The sequence below is a fragment of the Dipodomys merriami genome, unplaced genomic scaffold, assembly GCF_024711535.1.
Source record: "Dipodomys merriami isolate MVZ:Mamm:240054 unplaced genomic scaffold, mDipMer1.0.p SCAF_19, whole genome shotgun sequence".
In the NCBI taxonomy this organism is placed as follows: domain Eukaryota; kingdom Metazoa; phylum Chordata; class Mammalia; order Rodentia; family Heteromyidae; genus Dipodomys; species Dipodomys merriami.
In genome coordinates, this window is record NW_027203270.1 from 1,660,970 (window position 1) to 1,678,905 (window position 17,936).

At 42.6% G+C, this 17,936-nt stretch overlaps 1 protein-coding gene across 3 annotated transcripts in view; it reads right to left on the reverse strand.

The window, feature by feature from the left end:
* Nucleotides 1-17,936, reverse strand: part of Shisa6 (shisa family member 6) — a 295,351-nt gene that overhangs the window by 268,069 nt on the left and 9,346 nt on the right. For all 3 annotated transcript variants that reach the window (XM_070026716.1, XM_070026715.1, XM_070026714.1), the window contains exon 2: nt 4,674-4,834. In XM_070026716.1, the coding sequence (XP_069882817.1) occupies nt 4,674-4,834 (161 nt within the window). The remainder of the gene's footprint in view (nt 1-4,673; nt 4,835-17,936) is intronic.

Consider the following 17,936-nt stretch of genomic DNA (forward strand, 5'->3'; position numbering starts at 1 on the left):
CAACTTCAACATAGGAACAGACCACCCGGGGAATCTGGAAGAATGCACAAACTGCTTCAGAGGGATCTGAGGAAGGGCCTGAGCTTCTGCATTTCTCACCAGCTTCTCATGAAATGCAGTGGCTGCTGGTCCACAGGCCACAAATGGTCTGAAGAATAGTGGTGAAGTAGTCTTTGCTGGTTTTCTAGCTCTAGATATGTGTCCGTTGGGAAGCTTCTTTTAACGAGGGGAGGGGGCTTCCTGGAAGAGTTTGGGCAAGACTCAGAGCTAAGTAGAGAGGACTTTTCTTCCAGTCTGAGGTTAGGAGTTCCAGACCTCAGAATTCTGACACCATGCAAGTTCTGTTATCCATTAGGTACCAAGTGGACTCCCCTACACACTGCATGATACAGACGTAAAATTGCATTGCTCTCCTGCCAGAGGCTGCCCAGCTATGATCAACACATGACACGTGAGATGCTTGGCTTGCCATTGTGTTTAGCGCTTGTGCAGGACCCCCACTCAACTTCCCGGACCAAATAAGCATGCACATTCAACTTCTAAAACCCTGGCTCATCTCAGACACACACCCACAACCCTGCATCAGCTATGGACACCAGCACATTGTTTTGTCTCTCTCATTCATTTTGAGCCATGGATGCATTTCATTTCCACGGGCTGATCATGGGTAATAGTTTTTGCTATGGATAAGGATGTATTTGAGTGGGTTCTCTCTGTTTAAACTCATTAAACCCATGAAGCAATCTAGGCAGCAGGATCTAGTAGCCACAAAGGCAGAAAAGAAAACTCAAAAGAGCCCCAATCACATACACAGTAACTATGAAAGTGGGGATGCTGGATCTACCCAGCACCAGCTGGGCCCCATGGTAGGTAGGGAATTAGGTTTAACTGGTACCATCTTTTCTTCATGGTAGAGGAAGGTGAAGTTCCATCTCCCAGGTGATAGGTATGCAAAAGGGGGACTGGGATATTAGTTTACTGGAGCTGTCAGTCCTGTGCCTTGAACTTGGGAAACTCTCAAGTTTCCTGTGACCCTGCTCTCTGACCCTTGACACTAATGACCCTGACCAGCTCAGGTGTCATTATGCCATGCCTCTTGTCTGTGTCTCCTGTCTTGTATCCCCTAGCTCTCCTCAAATCACCATAGTGTCCCACTTCAGCTCTTCCTTGGAGTTGATCTGGTTTGTTAGTGTTGTTTTTTTCTGCTCTTTCAGTTTTCTAACAGCGTTAAGTGTAGAGGATCTGCAGGTCTTTGAGACAGGAGTCCATCTGCATTTGCCAGCTTCACAGTAAAGACTCCCAAGTTGACCTCTCAAAATGTGGCTTCTCTGTCTCTCATGGTTGGATTTACCTTATAACAACTGAAGGTGCCAAAAACAAACAAAAAAAAAAAAACAAAGAAAATGGACCCCATAGTTTACCAGTACTGAGTGGATTCACTAACTGCAGGCTCCAGTCCTGTGAGTGAGGTAGAGCATGACCTTCTGCATGTTTTTACCAACTCCCAGGTAACCCCAATTCTGCCAGCCCCATGACAACAGTTTGAATACACTGCTTCCCCTGAGTTCTGATGCCTGATGGTCTCACAGTGTATCTTTATTAATATCCCCCAAGTTTTCTTGCCACTTAGCTACAACTGCTGGATGGTTGATTTGATGAGTGGCGAAATCACAGTAAATTTCCACTGTGAACATTTACGTAAAGTTCTGTTGAAACTTCTGCTCAAATTGCAATATTGTGTGGCAGAGGATAGCAGCTATTTGGAAAAGCATTGTGTCCATTATACGCTATGGAAGATGTAGCTTGTGGTAAAATTGCTTTTGCATTTCAGTTTCACCACTGAGAAAGCTTCCCAGGGCTGGGGGGAAAGCCATTTCCATCTCCAAAAGCAAAGTAAGGAGTTACAATTTGAGAAATGCAAGGAGAAGTAAACTGTGTAATTGTACGCCTTCCTTCTCTCCACTCACTAGAAAAGCAAATGTACATAGAAACCAGGAGGAAATGAGAAAACTTCCTGCTTGATGAAGGATATTTAAGAGAAAATCAGGGTTGTCCACTGCATCAGTCTGGATTAGGTAGCTGGAAACTAGCTGGCTTTTGAATGAGACACTGAAAACATGAAGAGAGGGATGAAGATAAACATCTGATGACAAGAGTGCTCTGAAGTTACAGAGTTACAAACAAGGCTTTGAAAGAGGCTGACTTTAAATGATGACTCAGAGGAAAAATCAAAGTACCCTCGTCAAAGTAGGTAGCCATATCAAAGTTAGATTAAACAGGGTAAATAATAAGTGTCTGAATTCTTGTGCCCAGTAGTCCTCAGATTGAACTTGCATCCAAGTTGGAGAAACACAGATAGCCAATGTCTTCTCTCCTGGCATGAAGAAATCCATCCAGACCAATTATTATTTCACCAGAGCTGCATGTTAGAATTGGCTTTTGGGAAATTACTAGACCAACTATCTGTCCCAGCTCTATCCCTAGAAACTGGCTATTTGTGGAGCTTGGGCATTGGTATTTTATAGCACCCCTGTGTTGTCTCAAATACCTATACATCCAAGTAAATGACCACTGCTTGAAATGTGTTTTGCCAAGACTCCTTCTACTGCTTGCATTTTGAAAAACTAGGATCTTAAAGCTGAAATGTGTCTTAGACCCATTTACAAGGGTGGATTCCCTCATCTTTTTTTTTTTGGTTGGGAGGAGGGTGCCAGTCCTGGGGCTTGAACCTGGGGCCTGGGTACTGTCCCTGAGCTCTTTTGCTCACTTTCAGCTTTGATGGTAGTTAGTTGGAAATAAGGATCTCCTGGACTTTCTTGCTTGGGCTGGCTTTGACTTAATGATCTTCAGGCCTCAGCTTCCTGAATAACTAGCATTATAGGTAAGAACCACTGAAACAAAGATTTCTAACTGTGGAGGGGCTTATGAATTCTCTTATATTCTATACAAAGTGTTAGATGGATATGTGTATATTCATCTATATGCATATTTGTGTGCATATTTTCAAGGGACATTATCTTTAGCTTTTAGTAGATGCTTAAAACATTTAAGACTTCTATTTTAAAGCAGGCAAGTTAGAAAATTTCAGAAAACTGAGAAAATGAATTGGATCTCAGTAGCCCTTCTGCTGTAGTTTTAGAGTAGACATGCCTATTGCCTCCTGATGGTTGTACATCTTTACTGCAGATTTCACACAGATTCTATGGCCTGGAAAAATTGTAAGGGAGACCCAAGTGTAGAGTCCACATCTAAGTTCTAAAGTAGAAGTTGTGTCTGAGATAGAACCAGTATCAGGCTGTTTGGTAATGTGCACAATGATGTGGATCTTCTCACAACACACTTATAAGGATTCTTTTCACTTAGATATTTTGCATCTAAACTCAGTAAGTTTATGTGGCTTTCTAGTCCTGTTTGTTATTAGCTATTTGCCTTCATCAGAGTCCAGACGTTCTCTTTTACTAACAATATGATCTTAAGGACAGCTACTCAATGCTTTTATTACACATATAAAATAGGAACAATAGAGGCCGTCTAATATTGCTGTAAAGAATAACTAAGAATATCCATATAAAATGTTCAACATGACATTTAACATAAAACAGGAGTCCAATAGATACCTAGGTTCTATTATTGTGATTACTGCTGTTTTTCATAATACTAACACCTCAGTGGTCTTTGTCCATTTATAAAGTTTCCTAGAAATTCATTTATTGATCCCTACAACAAAGAAGGTAAGTGCTGTCCAGTTTCCTTTATAGTGGTACAGTGATGATCAAGTAAAAATATGTCGAAGGCTCAGTCAATCCTGCATACACATAGATTCTGCACCCAACTGCAGCATTCAACCAACCACAGAATGCAAACCAATGGAGTCCAACCAACAATGAATCAAAAATATTCCCAAACAGTTATATGTCTGTCTATCCATGACATACAACTTTCTTATAATCATTTCCTAAACAATACAGTATAGCAACTACTTACAGTACCATGTTGGATTATGTAAGTACTCCAGATCCAGGAGGGTTGTGTCACTTATATACCATGACTCTTCCCATGCATATAAAGGACTTGAACATCTGAAGAGTTTGACATCCTCTGGAGATCCTGCAACCACTTCCACACAATTCCTCACAAAGGGCAACTGTTAATCATTACATGGCAACTCATCATATACCTGAAGAATTTATAGCTCACAAGAGAAGGTCACCAAAAGACACAGACAACATTCCCACCTTCAAAAAGGAATCTTTGAGGTTCCAAGAGTTGAGCAGGCTCTACACCTGCATGCAGACTTTCTTGTTACTTACTGATCCCAGCACCCTCATCAGAACAAACTTTCTCAGAATCCTAAGCAAAGGAAACCTTCCACCACATGAGCACATGAGTAGCCATAGCCCACGATGGCTGGTACAAGTTGCATTTCTCACAGAGAATTAGATGAGATGGTTAGTAAATTCCAGATGCCCCCAAACATCAGCTCTCACTCAGCCCACACACTGGCAGTGATCTTCTGCCTAGTGAACCCTTCTCAGTATCACAAGCCTGCCTGTCCATCAAGGAAGGCATCCTCCACTGCCCAGTGTTCCACAACCTGTCCCACCAGGGCAGAAACATAACCAAGACCTCTCACAGAGCTCAATGACGATTCAAGGTGATTAGCTGTCACTTACCTGGCGTCTGCTTAGCTGTTCGCACGGGGGTGTAGTGGTTTTTGGAGGTCGATCTGACTGGAGTGTTCTCTTTGGGTGAAGTATTGATAGCCGAAATCGTTTCTCTTTCACAGTGTGCTATGGGGATTGGCCCCTGCTGTCTCAAGATGTCAGCCAGAGCCCTAGACAAGGAGGAAATCACAGAGTGAGGTGCCACTGCATAACTTCAAAGGGAGTGGGTTTGCTTCCACAGGTCCTTTGATTCTCAGACCTACGGGAGGAGACAGAGATGTGGCATTCGTGTTCAACAGACACAGTTTCATTTGGCGCTGCTCTCATAGGGGATGTAAAGCAGGTGTTGCTCTGGTCATACAAACCCTGAAAGACTATGATTATAGATTCATTTCTTAATTCATCCCATACCATTAAACCCTGAGCCTTTTCAAAATACTAATCCCTCAAATATACACCAATATCAGGTAGATATCTGCAGTGGCCAGATAGTAGAATGCCACTACAGGAAAGGGTTGACCTTCCCTTCAAACTCAGGAGGTTATTAATTACCAGAGAAGGGATGGGGAAAGGGGGTGGGGGGGAGGGAGGAGACATCTCCATCCAAGAAACACACATCCAGTAACATGTGCTCGATACTGGTGACCCAAATAAGCACAGCACACAGCTCCTGCTGTCAAAGAAAAGCGTGATTTAGCTGCAAAGACAGGATGCTCAGATAAAAAAGATAAACATCAGACTACATGGAGGGTGCAGACAGTGAAGGCAAATGGAGTCTAGAGAAGGGAGCAATTACAAACTCACAGGAAGGAAGCCTGCCAGAGTGAGAGGCCCACCCTTCTGCTGGAGACTCAGTGACCCAGAGAGAGCCGTTTTTATCTGCTCAGTTCTTATCTTCTGCACCCAAACAAGCAATTAGTAAAGAGAAAGAAGCAGATCAGGCCCCATTCCTGCTCACCATTTGAAGGGAATCACTCCTCAAATAGCTACACACAGGACCCCTTCATGGGGTGTGAATGAGAAGATGCTCACTGGCCATAGAAAACAGATGTCCAGAGCACAGGTGAGTATAGACAAACACCAAAACAGCACAACTGGATGGCTTCATTTCAGAGGCAAGGCCTGGTTCCTGAGTCAACCCTGATGGTCAACAACAGGGCAGAGACTCTTCTTTCTACTTGGGATGCTCCTGAGGGGTGTGATGGGTGAGGCAACATGTCGCTAGACCTCCTCACACAGCACTGCCCATCTGAGATCATGCCCAGATCACCCTAACACATCCCTTCATCTAGCCCAGCTCCTTGCTCTACCCCAGCCCTTTAAAAACATGTCAAAGGGTGAATTATTTCCCTCCATTACACCGCCCACAACACGCTAAGCCTTCCTAGAGGAGCATCAGACTGGCAATCTTATCATTTACTGGCATTTATATAGCAATTTCAGATTTTTCCAAATGCATTCCCATCACTGTCTTTCTCGACTGTGGGCCTGTGTCAGGAAAAGAGAAGGTAGAAACTCCCCTTGCTTTGGGAAAAGAAATCCAGCTTGGTAAGACTGGGTACAGGCAAGACTGGAGAGCTGAAATGTAGGGCCTGGGGAAAAAGAGCAGCATTGCTCTAAGAAGCTAAGTGTTTGGTTGGAATCCCAGCTCTGCCACTGATCACATTTGAACCTCTGGGAAGATGTGTTAACCTAAGAAGACACTGAAATCTAATCACTTTTCCCCATCAGCAAAACAAAAAGGGTTTATACTAACATAACCTCTTAGATCCTTTTTGGTCCTAAAATGTGATTATTTTCTGTTATCTTTTCTAATCATATATCCCTGAATGATACCTTGGTTTCCTTGTACAGAGATGCTCCCTACCATCTTTCTATGATAAGAAACCAGAATATTACAAGTTATAATAGACATAGAAGCCAATAGAAGAAAAGTTACCATCCAAAAACATAAATCTATATAATCTACAATCAATTCATTTTCATTTTCAATAAGGGTGTCAAATAGCATTCAATGGAGGAAGAATTATGTTTTCTTTAAAACATGATCTCAGGACAAGTACATAGCCATGTGAAAAGAATAAAGTTGGACTCCGACTTTACAATACATATATAAATTGGTTCAAAATGTATCATATGCCTAAGTATTAGCACAACACTGCAAGCTCTTAGAGGAAAACATAAAAAAACAGTGTCTTCTTAGATTTGGCAATGGTTTCTTTTATGTGTCACTGCCAAAAGCACAAACAATCAAAGAAAATATAGATTCATTTAAAACACTGTACCTCAGAGGATCCCCCCAAGAAAAATAAAAGATGATCACTCAGTGGGAGAAAATGTTTGCAAAACATATCTGATAAGAGAATTGGTTCAGAATAGATATAGAAATCCTACAGATCAACAGTTAAAAGCAAAACAAAACCTCAATTGTAAAATGAGCAAAGCATGTAAACAGCCATGTCTCCCAAGAAGGTATATAGGAAAAGTAGTTTGGGCATCATTATAAATCATTAGGGATATACAAAACAAGGTTCCCTTGAGCTACTCATCGGTAGACACGAGGACAGCAGTAACACAAAAGCCAGATGATCTCAATTGTTGATAAGGATGACGCAACAGGCATTTTCATACTCTTTCGATAGGGATGTGAAGGAGCGCTTCTCCTCTGCTAAATAGCTCAGCAGTTCTTCAAAACATTAAACAGAGCTTAAATGAATGTTCTGCTTCTAGGGAGTACCAAAAGCAGTAAAAACAAACAACAAACAAACAAACAAACAAAAACCCAAAACCAACAACAAAAAAAAACAGTCTATATAAAATCTGAATGCATATAACAACTCATGGCAGCATAATTAATCATAGCCAGAGGATAGAAACAAATCAAATGTTATTTAGTGGGTGAATGGATCAAAATGAGATTTCTTCATACAACAGAGTAAAGATACAGGCCGTGACTTGGCTGAACCTTGAAAATATCACCCAAAGCAAAAGAAAAAGAGTAATAAAGTGCTTGTTCTTATGTGTTCATGGATTTTAGCAGTACTGGGGCTTAAACTCAGGAGACTGCACTTGAGCAGTGTGTCCAACCCTTTATTAAAAACCATGTTAATAAATTAGATAAATATTGGTAAATCTATAGGATCAGAACATCATTGTGTGGTTACCCTGGGGTTTGGAGAGGACAAATGTGAAAGCCTGCATAGGATGCAGATAGGGGATTCCCTCTGGGGAGGATGAAATTTTTCAATCGTTTCACACCACAGACTATATACAAATTGTGAGGATTTACCCTTTAAAATTCAAGGATGAGGGCTGGGAATGTGGCCTGGTGGTAGAGTGCTTGCCTAGCAGACACAAAGCCCTGGGTTTGATTCCTCAACATCACATAAACAGAAAAAGCTGGAAGTGACACTGTGTCTCAAGTGATAGGGTGCTGGCCTTGAGTAAAAAGAAGCCCAGGGACAGTGCTCAGGCCCTGAGGTCAAGCCCCAGGAATGGGAAAAAAGAATTCAAGGGTGAGTTTTATGGTAGGTAAACAATAGCTCAGGAAAGCTATCTGTTCTGTTCTTTATCTTGCCTCCTAAGTTCTTATAAAGATTCCTGCTTCTCTGTGGGCTGCGAAGGAGAACAGGTTCATATGGTTAAATCTTCTAGTAAACCAAGACTAACTCTACATCGATGTTCTCAACCAGGGTGATTTTGTCCCTTCTGTTCTCTGGGTGGACATTTGGCTCTACTGGTTGTCACAATTGAGAAAGGGAGGTGCTACTGGCATCCAAAGAAAAACCTCAAATGGAGCTGCAGACAACCCCTCATGACTAGGGATCGTGGAGTCAATCGCAGTGAAGTTCAAGAACACTGACTAATGGCTACTTAGCACTCAGCAAAGTGACTGTGTGATCCTTGATGCCAACTAGTTCCACAGGTGTTTACTGAACAGCTTACGTGGAGGTGAACACCAGCTGGGCACTGAGACACAGAGGATCTGGAGATGCTGATCGTCCTGCAGATGATTGCTTCCTGTCTGGGTCATCGCTCACTCTCTGTTCTTAATACTTCTACAGAGAAGAGAATGAAGAGTCACCAATGAACACCCCAACCCAGTCTTGGCTGACTTGTAGGCCATGGAATGAATGAAAATAACATCGGAAGGGCCTGGAATGTCCAGTGGACTTGGATTCCCTGGCTGCAGTGCCAGGGGAGAGAGGTAGACTTGGAAATGTTTTCTCTCAAGGCTGACTGGCATGCTTTCTGGAGCCAGAGACCCTACTGCGTGTTGTCCTGGTGAGAGAAAAAGGGAAGGCTCCTACCCAACTCCTGAACCATTCTCCAAGGCCCACCCTTTCCCAGTGCCCTGGGACAGATAAGCAAGACAGCCCTCATTTTCCAGACCTCATGGTCTAAGGACAAGATCCCTCTCTCAGTTTTCCCTCCAGCTCAATGACCCTTCAGTTCAATGACCTCCCTCTTTGCTCTGGTTCTTCTCCATCTTCCATGCCTTGCTCTCCAGGGTGCTTGATAAATATTATTCTAATTCTGAAACATGTGATCCCGGTGTCACCTAATTAATTTGGATATGCCGGAGGAAATGGGTTAAGGCCTGAGCTACTTTCTAACCATAGGAAAGAAAATTGGTCACTGAGGAACAGAGATACCGGTTTTGTACAAGAGTGGGCAGCAGCAGCATTCAGAGTCTTGAGGAAAGCAGTGTGTGGAAAGAGAGAGACAGACAGACAGAGATAGAGACAGACAGACATAGAGACAGAAAGACACAGAGAGAGAACCAGAAAATAAGTGGAGAAGGAAGAAAAATGGGAGATAGATCTAAACTGATGGTGAGAGAAAGAAAGAGGGAGAGAGAATGAATCATAGGGAGAGGGAAGAAGAGGAGTAAGAAAGAAAAAGAGACATTCCCCAAGTTAGAAGGAAAAGGGAGAGAGAGAGAGTCAGAGATGGAAAGAGAAAAGCCAAGAAACCAAATCCAAGAGAAATTCAGAGTTAGAAAATGACTGAAAAGACAGACGGGTTTTAGAGAGGAGAGAAGGAATCAGAAAAAGAATCTGGAGGGAAAGAAGCTCAGAGGGAACTGTGGAGCTGACCGTGTGTGAGTGAAGGCCAGCCCACTAGCCTTGTGCTGAGACAGGCAGTAGCCAACTGGCCATCTTGTTGTGGGTAAGGATCACAGATGCACATACCTTCATCCCTCCTCTTTCCCTGCTGAATACTGTAGCTGCAGCTACATGTGATACAGCAGGCAAAAGATCACTGCTGAGTTCTGTGTTCCTGACTGTATTTCCTGCCCTCTTCTGCACATTTCTTGACTTTCTCTGTTGTGTCATGAGTGTGGAGAGTCAATTAATTAGGAAGCAAATCTGATCAGAAGAAACAGTCATTCTCATCATTCAGGCTGGGAAACTGTAGTTGCTTTCTGTCCTTGGAATTGTACATTAATTTTCTGGATAATGGAAATACCTACCATCTTAACAATTTGCATAACACTTAACAATTTCTAAATGTGTTTCCCAGCCTTGTCCCACGAGATTCCTACCAAACCTCTCAGCGTTGCAGCTAGTATTGCCCCAAATTTTATCAAAGAACTGAGTTGCAGATGAATTCTAATACTAGTGATGGAACAGAAATTCAGATCCAAAACTTCTGACTTGAGCACAAACATCCTTCTTCTCCCACTCATCTTACTTGTCTCTAGATCTTCAACTTCAACATTTAGCAGTCTGAGCTGATATTTAGCACTCAGATATAATGAGTAAATGAGCAATTCAGGTGAGGGCTAGTTACTTGCTTATTTAAAACCTTGGGTAATGTCAGTGATCTCAAGGAAGTGAAAGTATATGAGAATTTCCCTAAGTGCTTAGTTACCCTAATTCCTATAGGGACCAAACCCAGGCAACATTCTGACATGCTGTAACCTTTTTTTTTTTTTTTTAAGATAAAAGGCCCTTTCTTAAAATGGCACATGACTTCCTTTAACAATAGAAAAATCAACAAAACTTTGTTTATAAGTTTCCTTCATAGTCTCTCCTGCTTGGGAAATTAAACTTTCTCATTTACTATGTGCCATATACAGAATTAAAGTCTTAGAAGTCTTATATCCTATAATCTCCAGAGCAACTTTATAAGGTTGGAGCAGTTAGTCCCTTTCTACTGTTGAAAAACTGAAACTTTGGGCGATTAGAAGCCTTTCCAAGATCACAGCTAGTAAATGGTGAATCAGATTTTAAACACAGAAAGTTTATAGGGGCTTACTAAATAAATAACCATCCATCTATCTACCCATCCATCCTTTCATCCACTCATCCATTCTTCATCTAGCCACCCATCCATAATTCCACCAACCTATCCATTCATTTATCCATCTACTTATCCATTCATCCATCTCTCTACCCATATACTATCCACCATCTACCCATCATGATTCAACACAGCCACCCACTCATTCATCCATAATTCCACTCACCTATGCATTCATCCAACCATCCATCCATAAAATTACCCACCTGCCATCCATCCACCCATCAACCAATCCACTCATCCTGCTAACTACTTAATCACATTTGCTTTTTTCCCATCTCCTGCAATGGTCTCTGAGCAATGAGCTTTTAGAAAATACTCAATCTCCAGTAGAAAAAACCTACTCAGACCTAAGAACTTAGCTGCAAATCTGCTGATTAGTTCTAGCCACCTTTCTGAGTCATCGATACCAACAGCTTTGAAACTTTCTACACTATTTCAGCAGCCAACTTTTTTGTCAAATGAAATTCTGAACTGAACAACAATATACTCTACTAGACCCTGGCCTGCAGGTTCCAATGGGAGAAGCTAGAACCATGTTCACTTGAGCTCTGCTCAGTAATCCCTTTATGGAGGTTCCAAGTGTAAAAACAAAGAAGAACCACATTATAAACTGGGAATTTTTTTTTGTTCAGTCTTCACTCATTGAGCAGATGGTAAAAATATATATCCTCCCAAAGTAAGTGGGAAACCTGGGTCCCTTAGTTCACCTGATCAATGATATTTTTACATTGATTAATATAGTGTCCAGGAGGACACCACGATACCACTGCATACTGAGCAAAAGGAAACCAGACTTTGGCCTTGGCCAAGTCCCTGGATTTCTGATCTGTATAAATGCTGTTGAAGAGAGGAAATAGGCTCAGCTATTCTTTTGTTCTGTGCCAAGAGCACAGACTGGAGGGTTTAGACCCTCATTCCTTCACCCATACTCACCCTTCTCTTTTGTGGGAAACAGAAACTGACACTGCTAGGTAGGAACAGAAGTCCAGACAGCAAAACTCTTCCATGAATAAGACGCTGGTTAATGTTTTTAGTACTAATGAGAATATGCTTATTTTGAAGAATTTCCTAAAAGCATCCCTTGCCTAATTAAGTAGAGTATGCTGAATATAATTAATTCTTCTTTTTTTCTTTTTTCCTTTTAAAAAAAAAAAGAATCCAGGTTCTTTGTGAGAGAGCCATCAGTCTAATCTTCAATTCTCACAGATGACGCTAAGTAAAATGTATACAGTCTAGGAAATGGAATTTATTCATATAAAAATTGCAGACCAAATCAGGGAAGCTGTTTGGGGGCTTTGTTTTCTGCAAGAAAATCCCTGATAGCTTCCTCTTTTGTATTTTTTCCCTAGAAATAGAGTGTAGGCATTTTATTCCAGTTAAGTAAAGAATTCTAGCCACTTGAGTCCCAGATAACTGAGCTTTTACTTGACATTGAAGTTGGGGAATAGCTGGCACCCTCTTAGATCTCGTTTTCACAACTAGCTGCTGGGCAGTCAGAGAGCTTTCATCCCCTGAAATACTCAGTCAGGACAACTGAAATGAATATGTTTTTTAATAAACACAGACCAAGGAGAATGGCTTAATTTAGTTCTCCCTATTCCCAGTTCTCGCACAGTCCACTTGAAAAACACAGCTGCTGGCTTTGTGTGTGCACAAGACCGCTCTCCTCATACAGACAGGCTTAGAATGGATGCAGAGATCTCATTTGTTGCATTAACAATGTCTATGCATCTGCATTGAGCTGATCTGCAGGTCTGCATTGTCCGTGGCACAATTGGAATTCATCATGAGCAGTAAACATCTCAGGACTCAGTGAAGGAAAGCAAGGCCTTCTTGTTTTGCTTTTCAAGCAAGCAGGGCCAGTCACTTCATCTGGATACATACTTGTCCTGGGACCAGTCATGAGCCAGGCAGAGAGTCAATATTCATCCACTGTGCCCCCCCATTCACAACAAATAGTATCATCCCTACATACTCCATTCCTATCCTCATGAGTCATAGGAAAATTTACCCAGACCTGGGAAACCTTAGAAGCATCACTACCAAACACTGACTATTCAGAAATATTTGGATTATCGGCAAATGAATCAAAGATCTGAATGTGTAAACTATAAGCACCACTTAACACAAGGAAGGCAAAAGTGTTATGAAGATGCATGAGCAGAGTCACACGGCCAACCAGGTAATAGAAGAGTTAATAAATGCATGTGTGGGAAAGGTCCTCAAGGTGCAAATGAGCTGCTGTTCCTGCTACTGCTTCTGTTGTATTGCTTTATATTGTGGGAGTTTGGGGGGGTTGTTTTTTGTTTCTTTTCCCCTGTGAACAAAATCTAGAGATGAGCAAAGTACAGGCAGCATAGCCTGAGTAACCACCAAGATTCTGGTTTCTGAGTTGAGAGGCTGGCCACTTAAGAGACTGGTGATCATTAGCTAGCTACTTAAATGCTCTGTGGTTCCTCTTCCTCATTGAAAAAAATTACACAAGGCCATGAGAATACTACCAATAATAAACCAAGCATAAGAGGCTTGTAATCCTAGCTATTCAGGAAGTTGGGATCTGAAAATTGCAATTCAAAGCCAGCCCGAGCAGGAAAGTCCATGAGACTCTTAACTCCAATTAACCACCAAAAAAAAAGCCAGAAGTAGAGATGTGTGGCTCAAGTGGTAGAGCACTAGCCTTGAGCACAAAAGCTCAGGGACAGTGCCCAGACACTGAGTTCAAGCACAGGAACCAGCACAAAATAATTAATAATAATAATAGCCACTATTCAAGATTATCATGAAAGATTATATGAGTTAATATTTGTAACAGAGCTTGGCACCTAGGAAACACTGTACGACTATTCAAATAAATAAACCTTTCACAGATTCAGCCTATTGAGCTCCACCTACAACACTGGTGAAAGAGGCAAGTTCTGAGGGGCTGTTTCTGTAATGCCAGCTTGGCAAACCAGTTGAGTGAATGTAGTAGAACATCCTGGACTGGTCTTCCTAGGCCTGAGCATTGAAATCCATGTGCTCAACCCACCACATAGATAGTCAAACCCTGAACTTGAACCTTTCCGCCAGACCACCACAAACTGTCCTTCCTTCCACTAGCATTCACAAAAACATGAAGGCATTCTGGTCTATTGCACAGCCATTGATCCATAGTATAAATAGGAAGCTCAAGAATCTAGCAGGACAGAGGCAGGCAAACACATCAAATTGGCCAGGGTAACATTTCTGCAAAGGGTTCAGCTATTATTTTTCCCCCTTTTTCCTTCTTTTTTCCCCCTCTTTCCTTGTTTCCTTTTACTTTTTCATCCCTATTTCCTTCATTCTACGTTCCCTTTCTTCCTTCTTTAAAATAAGTAGCTTGGTATTCTTATGCTTAAGTACATTCACAGTCCTTCAGCCATCGGAAGGATGGAGCCCTAACACCTATCCACTTTAATTCACTCAGCCAGTCATTCAGTCTTGTCTATCTTACAAGAGACTGTTCTGGGCACTAAAGCACAGATATAAAGAAAACATGTGGCCACTCCTGTCTTCCTGCCTTAGTATGGGATCTCACTGCCTCAGGCTGGACATCAAGCAGTTTTCTCAAAGAAATCCTTAGGTCTTTAAGCTAATTTTCAATTACTGAGACTCATGTGTTGTGCCTGATAGTCCCATTTATAAGTGGTTGGACTCTGCAAAAGCACAAGATTGGAATCAATGTCTTTGAGGACAGTCTCACAAGTAGGAATGATGATGGGAGGATGGATGATCCAGGAGAGGGGATGAGTGCCAGGAGATGCCTTGGGAAGACCGCCTTGAGGAGAGCTCAAGCAAAAGTAGTCATTTTGCCTCCTGCAACAAATCACACAGAAGCGCATCCTGACAATAGGCCGGAGTATGTACGGGTGGATACACATGTGGACACTTGCTTGCACAAGAGAGGAGCTAGTGCTCAGAGGAGGGGCACTAAAAAGGCCTCCTAAGCCCCTTTCCACCATGTGATCCTCTAAGTTGCATTTGCTAAAACCAAGCATTCTCCTGGAGCCACTTGTAGATCACATTCTTCTATGAACCCAATGCGCAAGACAATATCTACCCCTCCCTGTCCCCAGACTATTGCACCTATACGTACAGCTGTGGCCTGTTTCATGAATCTCCAGGTGTGCTGAGGTCAGAACAGGTCAGGAAAGACCAACACCTACACAAAATTACAGCCTACATCCCACATGGAGGCACAAAGGGATTCACTCAAGGTCACAGAGACCATGAAAATGAAGTTGAGACCAGATTGCTTTCAAGAAATATTCTCAGGCAAAGAAGATGGATGACTGTTTCCGAAATGAAAGGCTAGAAGGCCCCTCAGTGATCCCTGGACAGAACATGAGCAGATGAAGGGAGAAATGTCAGCCTCCTTCTCTGTATGGGGCAAGGGTGCTAACTTGTCCAAGCCTCTGCCATGTCTTACAGTAAGTGTGATGCTGGCTCTTCCATCGAAACAATAATTTATGATCATGTGCCTTAGGCCAACCCTATATCTCTCCCCCAAATTGGGGGAAGATGTCCAAAGTGTGCCTCCAGAACCTCCCCCACCCCCTCAAGCACAACTAGCCAGTCTGAAGTAAGATGAAGGGACCGGCAAGGCCCTGGTATAATTTCTAACACTAATTCTCAAAGCCAAAAGAAGAAGAGGGAGTTTATGGATTCAAGAGACACGGAAATGAAAGAAGAAAGGAAAAAAGAAGAGGAAAAGAAATCGCAGGAAGCCTCCAGAGGGAACTGAAAAGGAAATTGGAAGCATCCTGCCAGGCAAGCACCATGAATCCCATAGAAATGGGGGTCACGGAATCCCAATGAATGAAAGAGGTGTTAAGAATGATAACATTGAAAAGAAATGCAATTTTATTGCTTCCCTAGTCATTGCAGGATTTCAAATAAACTAAAAAGGAAGTGAAATAAAATTGATCTTCAGGAAGCTACTTTATTGAGGAGATACGAATAATTTATAATTAACATGCCAATTGTCTACCTAGCCTGCTAGGAGACAATCTGTCCTTCTCTGTGATATATGTACCCTGCACAAGCTTTGCATTCTAGTCTGAGCCATTAATCTGTTCATCACAGTGTTTTATCAGACAGAGAAAAGAAGAAAAACAACTTTGTCTAGGTCTAATTTGGATAAATTTTGAATTAGTGGCATCTGAATTAATGTGATTTAATGAAGTTACAGCAGGACAACTTCAAGGAGGAAAGCCAGAGCCAGACAGAGAGGAAGAAAGGAAGACAACTCAACAGAACTGACCAGGAATCAAACACAGACAGACCAGATGGAAAAATAAATGGCAGTGGATGAGACACCAAAAGTAATACAAGGGACATTTTAATGATGTGATGATATGATGAGAAAGAGCAGAGAGACAGAGAAGTGACAGATCCTTTGCTTGAAAACTCTTTCCACAAATTTAGAGAGCAGGGAGGCAGGCACTGGCATGGACATGGATATGAAGCTACTTCCCAGTGCAGACACGGTCTTCCACGTCCACAGGCTAATGCTACTGGGAAACTTCAGGCCCGTTTGTCAGAAGGCAATATAAAGTCCAAGAAAGCCACCCACAAGTCCAGCAGGTAGGCTGGATTCTCCATGCTCTGAAGCCAGACATGCTCTGAAGCCAGTCAGCATTTGATCTGGCATCAATTCGGGGATATGGGTTACAAGGAGCATCAACGAAGCTGCCCAAATTCTGACTAGGGCTAAAATTCTCTCTGCTCAATTCTGACCAGAAGTCCTCTTAGGACTGCAGAAAGGAAAAAAAAAAAGTCTTACAGTTCCCTGCTCAACTAGTATGGGGTTTGGCCCCTAACTTGTCTGGCCCCTGGTACAGACATGGAAAAGGATAGAAAGTCTCTGGATGGCATCCTCCAATGCCACATAACATGAATGGCTGTTGCCAGAGTCCAACTTCCTCCTCGGCAAAGCAGCAAGAGAGAAGGAAGAGGGAAGAAATGGTTGTTTGAGTAGAAAATATACTTCCCAGAAGAGGACATTTGGCTAAGGGAACAACGGATATGTCCAGAGGACAGGTGTCCTGAGTAATGAGACTTTAATGCCGAAGCTAATAGGAACAGTACACGAGACCAAATGCCAAAAAAGCAAGGAATAATGAGAGTGTTTGCTGCAGAAGCAAAGACTCTTCTTCTGGCCCTAGGCATTGGGCCAAGGTTCCAGCCACCCAAAGTCTTGCTGGAGCTCTAGTTCCCAGGGGTCCGGAAACGGAGACAGCAGCTTAGGACAAGAGGATCCTAGGAGCACCCTGCTCCTCTGGCTAAGAGAAGGCAGGAGGCAGGAAGGGGCAAGAGGTTTAGAAAAGTACTCAGCAGTGTGTTTCAGGGGAATCTAATGACACAGCATTCTATATCTACCTTTGCTCAGTGACGAGTTCCTGCTTGGGCATTTCTACCATGAAGCTGCAGACCAGAGTTGTAGGTACAGCTCTGGCCACCACCCAGCTAAACTGGAGCCTATGACGCCTGCTTCAGACTTTGGCTGCTGGAGAGAAGCACAGGGCTACTCGGATTATCTTAGGATTCCTTCCTCTTCGAGTGCCCTTCAGGACGGAAGACTTGGAAGAGACACGGGGAAAGAAAGAGCCATTGAGAAGCACAGCAAGGAGAACAAAGGGAGGAGAGAAGAAAACTAGAACAGACAAGAAGGGAGTGAGCTGCCATTCTGTGTCTTGTATGCACAACACTACATGTTATAAATGGGGTGCAAGTGGTTGTGATAAATGAGGCTGTGTGTGAGCTCTATGTCTCAGTAATTACACCAGGACTGGTCTGAGGTCTATCCTTTCTCATCAGATCATGTCTTTTTACCCTTCTCCCACCACTTCTGGGCTCTCTCTGGTGAAGAACTGTCCAGGACTTCTTCCAAGACTATGAAGTCTTTTTGCTATCCCCCACCCCTCAATTAATATCAAGATT